Source organism: Rhinatrema bivittatum, chromosome 16, assembly GCF_901001135.1.
Source record: "Rhinatrema bivittatum chromosome 16, aRhiBiv1.1, whole genome shotgun sequence".
In the NCBI taxonomy this organism is placed as follows: Eukaryota; Metazoa; Chordata; class Amphibia; order Gymnophiona; family Rhinatrematidae; genus Rhinatrema; species Rhinatrema bivittatum.
In genome coordinates, this window is record NC_042630.1 from 3971278 (window position 1) to 3984121 (window position 12844).

The following is a 12844-nucleotide window of genomic DNA, read 5'->3' on the forward strand; positions in this document are numbered from 1 at the left end:
TATCTCTGTTGCGACAAAAGTTACCATTGCCTCCCAGCTAAGCTGCAGGTGGATTTTAAAATCTTAACTTCCTAGCTTGCTTGGTTTGTATAAGCCTTCCTGTAATTTACAGTCCCAGGGAACATTTTTACTTGCAGAAGAGCCAGGCCTAAACAAAGGGGTGAGACAGGGGGTCAGGGCCTGGGTGGAGAGGAGCAGGGTAGGGGACGGGCCGGAACAGCATGTGCTGGTAGCTGGCCAGCAAGCGGCATCTACTGCAGTAAGGTAACTAACAAAAGTAGAATCTAATAGCTAGGAAGGGATTAAGGGTCAGGGAGGAGAGGGGAAAAGGTAGGAAGGTTAGGTAGGGGTATAGGGAAGTTCCTTCCTAGTGCACGCCTTAATTAGAGTGGACTGGGAGGGAACTGGGGAAGCCCTAATAGCATCACCGTGCATTGCTTTTTTAAAATCCCCCCCCCCTATGTGCTTGAGTCGGGGACTGCTCGCATAGGCGCATGTGGATGTTAAAATTTGGCACACGTGCATGCAGATATCATATCACTGGAACTGAGCACACATGGACAGGCACGCGCTCCTTTTAAAATCGACCCTTAAGGAGATTAGCACATCCAAAACACACGCCCAAACAAATATTTACTTATTTATTTATTTAACACTTTTCTATACCGACCTTCATAGATAAAACCATATCGGATCGGTTTACATCGAACAGGGTAGAAAAAAAAACTGTAGTGACAACTAACGTAAATTAACAAATGGTGTGGAAGAGGCAAAGTTACATTCAACAGGGAGAAAGAACTTGGAGGCTTATGTAGTTAATAGCAGCCATCACGTGTAAATTCCATATAGATAAGGCTATTAGCTATTACCATCCAATACAAAAAATACTGCAGGGCATCCAGTGTGCACTTTTTAATGCAACAAATTTAACTCCAGCCCCGGAGGTGGCATTAAGTCAATCTGTGAGTCAAGGGCTCATGAGAAATAAAAAAATAGAGTCCTCTGTGGCTCCTCCTACTTAGTATCATTGAGTCACTTAAATTTACTGCTTGTGGTGTTGAAAAATAAATGTATATTGGCTTGATTTAAAAAAAAAAAATCTGGATGCACAATTTAGATGCCCATAGCAAGGGGTATTGAGCTCTGGGCGTCTTCAGCAACCTTAGTAAAATTGGTCTCAAGAACTGGGAGCTCATATTGAGCACCTGTTGCAATTATGGGTGCCCAATGCAGTTGAGTGCTAGGGATGCACAAATCTCCCTTAGTGCATCCTTTTTAATGCAGCCCCTCATTTAAATACTGCATTGGGCGCACAGGGGATGTGGCTGTATGCGCGTTTTCATCGGCCACACTGTGCGATAGTTCCTTGGGAAGGGGAGGGAGGAACAACAGGAATAACTCATAAGTTGACCCTTCCTTTCACCACTGTAAGAAATTCTATGACAGGACAAAAAACATCAAAGTTAGAGAGGAGAGCCAGAGTAGCTTTCACACCGTTCCCATCTTGGTTGAAAGAGACTTTCTTAATATGCAGGACATGAGGGTCATACATTTATATGCAATAGAAAAAATCCTTTGAAAATTCAGCCCAAGGTTGTATATTAAACATTCCACTATATCTCTTGGATGGTCACATGGTTTAACCCTTGTTAATTAGAAAAATGCTAAAATGTTTTCTTAAGGCTTCTTTCACCTCTTTGTTTTTCAGGGTATAAATGATGGGGTTAACCACAGGGATCAAAACATTATACAGCAGAGCAATGAGCTTATTTTGGTCCACTGATTGCATGGATGTTGGTTTGATATACAAAGATGTCAGAGTTACGTAGAAGAGAATAACGACCGTGAGGTGGGAGGAGCAGGTGGAGAAGGCTTTGTGTCTCCCCTCTACGGAACGGATCCTCAGGATGGCAGAGATGATGTAGACATAAGATGTCAGAGTTAAGGTAAAGCAGGGAAGCATTACAAGCACAGCCAAAACGTAAGAGAAAAGATCTATGATGGAGGTGCTGGAGCAAGAGAGTTTCAACAGTGCTGAGAGGTCGCAGAAAAAATGGTTAATCTCATTGGACCTACAGTAAGAGAAGTGAGAAAAAATGACAGTGTGTGTCACTGGTTCCAGAAATGAAAACATACAGGTGCCCATGGCCATCAGCACACAGAGTCTCTTATTCATGATCACAGCATAGCGCAGGGGGTGACAGACTGCGACGTAGCGGTCATAAGCCATGATCGTAAGCAGAAGAAATTCTTCACATACTGAAAATATGAAAAAATATGCCTGTGTAAAACACCCAGCTGCAGAAATCTTCTGATGCTTCCTTACACAGATATCCAGCAGCTTGGGGAGGGTGACTGAGGTGTAAGAGATATCCAGGAAGGACAAGTTACTGAGGAAAAAGTACATGGGGGTGTGCAGGCGAGGGTCCAGGCACGTCAGGGCTATAATAGTGAGGTTCCCCATCAGGATGATCAGGTAAATCAATAAGAATAGAAAGAAAATGGGAATTTGCAGCTCTGGGAATTCAGGAAATCCAAGAATAATGAATTCCGACACTGTGGTGAGATTTCCCTCTTCCATTGGATTCTGGAACGAGATGGGATATAAAAAATAAAACATTTTTGAGACACAGCGCCCAGTCTATAAACACAATTGCTGTACCATAAGGCCACTTAGACACACAGAATATGGGGCAGATTTTAGAAGCTCTACGCGCGCTGAGCCTATTTTGCATTGGCCCAGTGACGCACGCAAGCCCCAGGACGCGCTTATGTCCCGGGGCTTTGTGAAAGGGGTGGGGTGGGGGTGCGACCGAGGCCTCCAGCACAGTGCACCAGCACTCGGCCACCGCGCGCAACCTACGCCTGCCCGGAGGCAGGCTCAACTTATGGAAAAAAGGTTAGTGGGGGGGGGTTCAGGTAGTGCAGGGGGGTGGGTTAGGTAGGGGAAGGGAGGGGAAGATGGGGGGATGTGGAAGGAAAGTTCCCTCCGAGGCCGCTCCGATTTAGGAGCGGCCTCGGAGGGAACAGGGAAAGCCATCTGGGCTCCCCTAGGGCTCGGCGTGCGCAAGCTGCACAAGTGTGCACCCCCTTGCGCTCGCCGACCCCGTATTTTATAAGATGCGCGAGGCTGCGCGGACATGTTATAAAATCAGGCGTAGATTTGTGCACCTCGGGTTGCGCGCACAAATCTACACCCGCGCATAGGTATTAAAATCTGGCCGTATATTTGTTACATAATTGGTTGCACTGAAAGAGCATTTTGGGATATGAAGTTCAACTTTTTTCACACAATCCATAGTTGTGGAATTATTTGATGTACTTTTTTTTCTACATGGATCATGGGAAGTCTTCAAATGGCCAACAATGCTGAGTCTCCTGATGAATGAATATAGTCCAACAGTGCAATAGAGCTCATGATTGGCCACCAGTAGCACCAATGTTGAATCCTTTGAATGTACATCACACCTTGACCTCAGAGCCTTTTCTCTGTTCTTTTCTGAAATTTGTAAGGCAAGTCTTCTCTTTTTCTAACGCATGTTGACTCTTCCCCATTAATCCTTATCTAAATACCCACATCAAAAATATTGTTTGATGGCGATGATCTTGAGCAATTAAATTAAAAGCTTTACTTCCCAAAAGACTTGATAATTTGAAATATGACTTCATCACTTCCTGCATTGAAGAATGGGAGGCTGCTACCTTACGGCTGAAGTTTTAATCGGCTACGCGCTTGCTGCCTGCATTTTCAAAGGAGCCCAGCCACTCACGTAGTTCCTGTTACGCGCAGAAGTGCCGAGCTGAAGGAAAGGGGGCGGTCCTGGGGGTGGGGAGGGGAGGTCCAGGGGGGAGGGGCAGGGCTGGAAGTGGCCGGTACAGTGGCCATTTGCCACTGGGCCGGGGAAGCGGGTGTGGGCAGTCGGCCGGTGCGTGCAACAAACAAAATTAAAAAAAGGTTGGACAACGGGTTTAGGGGGTGGGGAGGAGAGGGGAAGAGGAAGGGAGTATGGATAGGGGGGTTGGGAGGTGACTGGGAGAGGCCCAATCTCGTCGCTGTGCGTAGTTTTCTAAAATTACCCCCCCTGTGCACGTTGCCCGCACCTCTGTTGCGAAAATAGTGAACCTATCCCTGGAAGAAGGCGTATTGCCTGATTTCCTAAAAATGTCTATAGTGAAACCCATTCTCAAAAGTCCCCTTAGTACCCTCCAGCTATAGGGAAGCTTCCAATTTACTTTGTCTTGCCAAGATAATCGAAAAAATGTTCACAAAGGGGTAGATTTTCAAAACTTGCGCGCACGCATCCATGTGCGCGCACTACCTGGCACGCACACATGGAGATGCGATTTTATAACATGCGTGCACCGGTGTGTGCATGTAATAAAATTGGGGGTTGGCGCATGCAAGGGGGAGCATATTTGTGCAACTTGCACGTGCCGTCGCCTGCGGCCTTCCGCAGTTCCCTCCCAGTCCACTCCAATTTAAGAGCAGCCTGGGAGGGAACTTCCCTACTCCCTATACTAACCTTCCTACCCCTTCCCCTAAGCTCCCATAGTCACCTAAACTTAATTCGGAAATGAACAAAATTAAGATGAAGACAGCAAAAGATCTTCATTCAAAAATTGGAAGAAGGATCCAACAGAAGAAAATAGGATAAAGCATAAACATTGGCAAGTTAAATGTAAGACATTGATAAGACAGGCTAAGAGAGAATTTGAAAAGAAGTTGGCTGTAGAGGCAAAAACTCACAGTAAAAACTTTTTTAAATATATCCGAAGCAGAAAGCCTGTGAGGGAGTCAGTTGGACCGTTAGATGATCGAGGGGTTAAAGGGGCACTTAGAGAAGATAAGGCCATCGCAGAAAGATTAAATGATTTCTTTGATTTCGGTGTCATAGTGGATAACACATTGAAATTGTCGGTGCAGTGTGCTGCGGCAGTCAAAAAAGCAAACAGAATGTTAGGAATTATTAGGAAGGGAATGGTGAATAAAATGGTGGATGGTGAGACCACACCTTGAATACTGTGTGCAGTTCTGTCACCACATCTCAAAAAATATATACTTGCACTGGAGAACGTACAGAGAAGGGCAACCAAATGATAAAGGGGCATAGATTGGCTCCCTTGTGAGGAAAGGCTAAAGAGGTTAGGGCTGTTCAGCTTGGAAAAAAGACAGCTGAGGGGGGATATGATAGAAGCTTACAAAATTGTGCAAGGACTTGAACATGTTAATTTAAATCGGTTATTTACTCTTTCAGACAATAGAAGGACCAGGGAGCACTCCATGAAATTAGCAAGTAGCAGATTTAAAACAAATTGGAGAAAATTCTTTTTCATTCATCGCACAATTAAGCTCTGGAATTTGTTGCCAGAGGATGTGGTTACAGCAGTTAGTGTAACTGGGTTTAAAAAAGGTTTGGATAAGTTCCTAGAGGAAAAATCCATAAACTGCTATTAATCATTAAGGCATCTTAGCTTGGGATTTATTTAATGTTTGGGTACTTGCCAGGTACTTGTGACTTGGATTGGCCTCTGTTGGACACAGGATCCTGGGTTTGATGGACCCTTGGTCTGACCCAGTCTGGCATGTCTTATGTTCTCCTTTTCCTTTATGTCATTAGCCGGAGCCTTGAACGTGCTAGAGGTTTACATGTCTGCCATTCAGAAATGGCTATTTTGTAATAGGCTTGCTATGAAGGTTAAAAAATCTGAAAAAATCCTTATATCTAGACATGAGATGACAGAATATATCCCAAGTTTTCAGAAAACAGAGATCAGTCAGAGGTGTGTGATTTGGGGGTTGCAATTGACACAAGATTAATATCGTCTGTAATTTAGTGAAGTCCGGTTACTATAAACTGAGAATGCTGAGAAGGTTAATACCATTTTTGGAGGCCAAAGATTTTAGGCTAATGCTCCAAACTATAATGTGGAATACCCTGCCAGAAGGCTTCAGGAATGTAACAGATAAAAAAAAAACCTCTTTAAAAAAAGGACTCATAACCTGGTTATTTCAGCAGGTGTTTACTCATTTAATTTTGGGATCCTAATTGAGAGCTGATGTAAGAGATGCCTATTGATATTTTAATTTATTGTATTTTATTTGATGATTTTGTGTTGATGTGAGGCTGGGTGATTATTTTGTCTATTATGCTGAAGTTTTTACTTGTTTACAGTAATTGTATTTATTATTTGTTTAATTTTTGTTTTATGAATGTTTTATTGTAAATCATCTTTTAGCTAGTGTCTAAACAATTTTAAATAAATTAATAAAGCTAATTCTGTGATAAGGAAAGATAAAATAGATCCAAATGCCAAATTCAAGAAATCAGCAGGGACGTATGATATTCACAGCAGAGATCTGGAAGAACTGAAACACACAATTGCAAACCCGTTGCCAGTAACCTGTTAGCTATTATTTAAAATAGGCAGAATAGCTGAAGCTTTAAGAGTGGTCAGTGTAACACCAGGATAATCTGGGAAACCTTACAGCAATGAGCCTAACGTCAAGGATGGGCAAAATGGTAGAAGCCATTCTTAAAAACATAATTACTGGGCACATAGATAGACATGGCATAACGGGGCAGCGTCAACGTGGTCTTAGCAGGGGAAGGTCTTGTCTTATCATCCTTTACAATTTTCTGTAGATAAAGGTGAACCAGTTGATACAGTGATTCAGAAGGAGTTTAACGACGTCTTCCATGAGAGCCTCCTTGGGGAATGAGAAGGTCATGGGGTAGGAGGCACTGTGTTATCGATGAATTGGTAACTGATTATGACAGGAAACAGAGAATTGGACTAAATGGTCAGTTTTTCAAATGCATAAAGGTCATTGGTGAAGTTTGAAGGTTTGGGAAACTAAAGATGGGGGTGACCTGTAAATATGGGGGTGACCTGTAAAGATGGGGGTGACCTGTATGGCACGGCCGATGCTAACCTAAGCTTGCAGGGCAGACTGGATGGACCAGTTGCTCCTTTTCTGCTGTCATTTCTAAGTTACTGCTACAAGGATCAGTACTGGGACCTGTGTTTATTTATTTATTTATTTAAAAACTTTTATATACCAGTATTAGTATGCATACATCATACCGGTTTACAATGTAACTTAAAAGGCAGAAATTACAATGAACAGGGAGGGCGAACAAGGAGGAGTATACAAAGAGCAGGAGGTGGAGGAATTGTGTTGTTTTACAAACTTGGAAATGATCTGAAAAAGGAATGATTATTTCATTTAGAAGTGGTAAAATTATTCAAAGCTGTTAAAACAGCAGAGTATTGTGAAGAAGTGCAGGGGGACCTTGTGAGACTGAGAGACGGGGCATATGAACGGCAGATGAAATTTCATGTGGCTTATGTGAAAGTGATGCCCGTAGGGGGAAATAATCCCAGCTTCAGGTACACAGTGCTGGATTCTGAATGGGAAGTCACCACCAGGAAAAGCATCTTGCAGTCCTCATCAACAATATGTTTAAATCTTCAGCTCGATGCTCAATAAAGCAAAAAAGAATAAGAGGAATGATCGGAAAAGGAATGGAGAATAAAACAGAAAATATCCTCTTGCCTCTGTATTGATCCATCCTGCGACCACTCCTCCAGTATTGTGAGCAGTTCTGGTCCTCCCATCTCAAGAAAGACAGAGCAGAACTAGAAAAGGTGCAGAGGAGGGCGACAGAAGTGATAGAGGGGAAGGGGCATCTCTCCTGTGATGGGCGGCTGAGAGGGGACATGAGAGAGGTTTATAAAATCAGCAGTGGGCTGGGACGGGTAAACAAAAGATGATTATTTACCCTCTCGAATAAATCTAAACCAAGGGGAGCCTCCAGGAAACTAACAGCCAGCAGATATAAAACAGATCATAGGAAGTGCTTTATCACCCAGCGCACTATCGAGCTGCCAGAGGATGTGAGCAAGGCAGCGAGCACAGCAGCATTTAAAAGAGGTTGGGAGAAGTCCATAACGCATTATTAGCCAGGCAGACTAAAGAAAGCTATTGCTGTCCCTCAGGCCAATGCAATAATCTGGGCATTAATATTCAGCTCACAGTTGCTTAATGCACAAGTTACATTTTTTTAAGCCCCCGATGCAATAAGCAAATGCTGTGCTAATGTATCAGGGGTTTAGAAAAAAGGGCATTGACTGGAAAATGTGCATTCAGTACAGGATGAATACTTATTTTAAACCTGGGTAGCAGGAGGAAGCTCTGGGCTGCCTGATGTTTGGCCAGGAGGGGAGCAGGAGACAGCAACAGAACTGACAAAAATGAATGAAATGAAAAATATCGCATGGACGCCACAGGCAAGAGTATCCTAAAAATGCAGCAACGTTTGTGCTTCTCAGGCCTCTCCCACTCCTAGTGCCACTTCCGACACGCCCGCTGGAAACGTTTCTCCAACTCACGAGCAGGAGTAAAATTTCCAGTGCAAAGAAACCTTGTGCTAAGCCTGCTCACCTGCATTACCATGGCATTTCCATGCAGGGTCACTGAGCAGGACTCACACTCTGTCTGTGCATCAGCAGGAAGGTTTATGTGCATAAAACGTGCATTCCAGTGCAGGTAAAACTGTCTGTTCAGCTGAGCGCATCTGTCTTCCAGTAATGAGAACTAGATCAACCTTTTGGGATCTGTCAGGTAGCTGTGAGCCAGATGTTGGGCTCCATGGACCTTGCTCTGACCCAGCAGGGCACTTTCTATGTTCTTATTCAAGATGAAACTCAGATCTGACCAGGGCATCTTAGCTCACAGACGTTCTGGAATGGGATTAATCCTTCTGTAGAATGAGAGAGATGTGAGGTCAGGATGTGTTAGAGGGCTGAAGGTCACTGTCCAACACTTCTATCCTTTACCCTTCCACACATTTGTGGACAGATTTATGGCCTGAGTTAAACTCTTACAGAGTTATTTGTGTTTCTTTTACAAGTTACACTACTTTTGTCCAAGATTTCGTTGGTGACTAATTTATGCCTTGGACAAATCTTAAGAACATATAATATGGCCTGCCGGGACAGATCAAGGTGACCGGCTCACAAGCACCCAGGAGATCCCCAAAAGTACCTCTATGTCTTGTTAGTCACTCTCTGGGATAGCGGTCAATATAAAGAGATATTACGATACTGTACATGAGCATTCACGTTCTCGTAGGTCCCTCTTCAGGTGTCCAACATCCCTTAGCGTTGAACCAATGAAAAACCTCACAGCTTATTCAGATTCCAGCTCTCTCCATAACCATTATGGCTACTGAACCCATTACAATAAAATCTCTAAATATCACAGCTCCTTTCAGTCTACAAGAACGATGGAGGAGAGGCTTCTCCAATGTAAATATCTAATTCTTTGTGAACAACGTGTCCAATGTTTTAGAAAATTATCTGGCTAATGTGGAAAATCATTTGAGACATAATTTGTTGGGGCAGAAGGAAAACGATCTGAAGTGATCATGAAGTCAGGAGTCCTAACATCACAAAACCTGTAATGCATTTCCTTACTAACCTGAAACCTTCACACATTCTGTCAGTGTTTTCCCAGGAATGTGTGAATAGGAAAAGGTTTTGAGATTTATAATTTTTTCTGTTTCTGATTTTTCAAATTTGGACAATTTTAAATCAACCACTTCTAAGTCCGGTCTCAGATGCTGATCCTTCTTTTATAAAATGCATTAATTGACCTGGGCCAAGATAGAAATGCCCCTGACCATTGCCCGTAATGCAACATTTACCTGTTGCAGTAACTGCGGTTCCTCTTTCATCTTCTTTTGTCCCTCATATTCAGAAATCCTTCTGCCTCATCTATGTGGCTTTATCAACATCTGGACAGCTAGAGACATTGGACCCTCACACAAGGGATTCTCACCCTTCTGAATCACCCTTAACCCACTGCCTCTATCTGACTGTGAGGTCAGAGGCACTAATAACGTTCCTGTGAGATCAGTAAGGAGGTCGTCCCCTCCAGCATCAAATCCACATTCTGCCCCATCTCCTGCAGCTCTGGTTTCAGTGGCCGTAGAGCAGCTCTGGTAATTGGGAGTGCAGGGGGAGAGAGGCTTCCATCAGGAATTTCGTACAAGCTTTAATCAACCTGGAGCAATACCGGGCAGAGTAAGGAAGTTTATCAGATCGTAATCTCTTTCTACATCTGCTTTTTCTGCATTTGTTGCATTCTGGTATTCCTTTTATGTTTTGTTTACCGTTTCTCTTCTGAGCTCAGCACTGAGCACTGATGGGGTTTCACATACGATGCTAACACCAGTAAAACCAGTAATAAATAAATGGCACACTCAGAATCCTTACCTTCAGGATAATGGGTGGGACTACATCAGCTCTGATCTGGTGATCCTCAGCTCTCAGAAATGTTTATACTCACTGCAAAGCCATCTGGGAAATGATCCCTTGGGTTGACGATGGGTTGATGGCAGAAATTCACTGAGCTTTGGTTTATACTCACTGCAAATCCAACTGGGAAATGATCCCTTGGGTTGACAGATGGGTTGATGGCAGAGATTCACTGAACTTTGTATGTGGCTAAGTGATGATGGCTGAATATCTGCCTTGGATCAGCAGCTTAGCAAATAATTTCTCAATTCAGCTAAATGGTTGGCAGGATGGTGGCATAACTGGGAGCACCTGAGTTAGCTAGACAAGTCATCTGAAAAGACTCATCCTAAAGTTATCCTGATATATTTATCTGGCTAACTTTTACATAGCCAGGGATCTACAGTGGTGCAACTGCCCCATCAAATGTTGAAGCTAAGTTAGCCAGCTAGTGGCTGAATATCTATCTCTGTAGGTTTCCATTTGATCACAAAGAACAAAGCAAACGTGGAGAACAATATAGAGAAATACAATAGCATTCATAAGCACTGAGAACCGGACAGTCCTAAAATGGTGATGATATAAATTTATTGCATGTACACAATTCCTGCAATATCAGAAAGCAATGTGCAATTCTCTCCTTACAAAGTTGTATTGACAATATAAAATTTATTGCATGTACATAATATTTGCAGTATAGGGTTGCATTGTGTAAGTCTCTCACAACTTTGACAATATAAAATTTGTTGCATGTACACAATACCTGCAATATTGAATCAGATTGTGCAATTCTCTCCTCACAAAGTTGTGTTGACAATATGAAATTTGTTGTATGTATACAATACCTGCAATATCGGATTGGATAATGCAGTTCTCTCCTCACAAAGTTGTGTTGACAATACGAAATTTGTTGTATGTACACAATACCTGCAATATCGGATTGGATAATGCAATTCTCTCCTTACAAAGTTGTGTTGACAATATAAAATTTGTTGCATGTACACAATACCTACAATAGACTGAATCGGCTTGTGCAATTCTCTTCTTAGAAAGTTGTGGTGACAATTTAAAATTTGTTGCATATACATAAAACCCACAATATCTGATCTGATTGTGCAATTCTCACCTTACAAAGTTGTGGTGACAATATAAAATTTATTTAATGTACACAATACCTGCAATATTGGATCGAATAGTGCAATTCTCTTTTTACAAAGTTGTGGTGACAATATAAAATTTATTGCATGTACATAATATTTGCAATATAGGGTTACATTGTGTAAGTCTCTCACAACTTTGTAAGTTGTGCTGACAATATAAAATTTGTTGCATGTACACAATACCTGCAATATTGAATCAGATTGTGCAATTCTCTCCTCACAAAGTTGTGTTGACAATATGAAATTTGTTGTATGTACACAATACCTGCAATATTACCTGCTGCCGCTATATCAACAAATTCAACCTTAAATCCTTCATCACCAATACAACTAAAGAATGCTATTTCAAACTCCAAGTGCTAAAAATCTTAAACCTCTTCTTTCACTTCAGTGACTTCCGGCTAGTAGTCCAGTCTTTAATCCTGTCTAAACTGGATTACTGCAACTCTCTACTGCTAGGTCTTCCAGCCTTATCCACAAGACCATTACAGATGGTGCAGAATGCCGCAGCGAGGCTACTCACTAACACAAATAAAAGAGCCCACATAACACCTATTCTTCACAGCCTCCACTGGCTTCCTATAAAAGCTAGAATCTCCTACAAGACATTATCAATGATCCACAAGGATATCATGGGCATTGCTCACCTAAATCTAATCACACAAATCCGCCCTCACACATCACAAAGACCCATCAGATACAACTACAAAGGTTCCTTATATGCTCCCCGATCAAATCTACACTAACAAAACGAGCACTCTCCACTGCTGGGCCCACCCTCTGGAACTCATTACCGCCGGATCTCTACGCCAAGAGACCTGTCATCTAACTTTTAAGAAAAAACCTAAAACGTGGCTTTTCAGGCAAGCTTATTCAGAGTCACAAGATCACTCAGACACCGGTCAAAGAGGAAAATAGTCCAACATCAGATCATCGATCACCCATATTCCCCTCAAGAACCAACCACGCCAGACCTGAAAAACTCACCTGTTTAAGACTACTTCTCTGATTCATCAGTCTTCTTTAATTCATGCATAACTCAGTTTTTGCATTTCAACAAGGTATATGTACCCTCACATCACAATTAGACTGTCCCTCCAATATTCAAGATATTTATTCACGCTTTAAACTTTCCTGATATTGATCTTCGTCCTGTTGACGAGTTATTATTATCATCAGTATTATTATTGTTTATGTAATACTCAAGTTGTATTATATTTAAGTTAAGCTGTATTATACTTATATTTAAGTTGTATTTATAGTTATATTTATATGTGATATGTTAAGAAAATATATGTTAAGAAATGCTGTTTAATGTAACGCCTTTATTGCGACAGTTAATGTTCTATGTAAACCCGACCCTGGATTCGATACTTGTATTG

General features: G+C 42.2%; 1 protein-coding gene across 1 annotated transcript; it reads right to left on the reverse strand.

The window, feature by feature from the left end:
- Positions 1-1183: 1183 nt before the first annotated feature.
- Positions 1184-10472, reverse strand: LOC115078883 (olfactory receptor 1009-like). The gene is made up of 2 exons (XM_029581953.1): positions 10282-10472; positions 1184-2587 (listed from the first exon to the last, which is right to left on the reverse strand). Exon 2 carries the CDS (start codon positions 2579-2581, stop codon positions 1640-1642), a length of 942 nt encoding a protein of 313 aa, XP_029437813.1. The 5' UTR covers positions 2582-2587; positions 10282-10472; the 3' UTR covers positions 1184-1639.
- Between the last annotated feature and the right edge of the window lie 2372 nt (positions 10473-12844).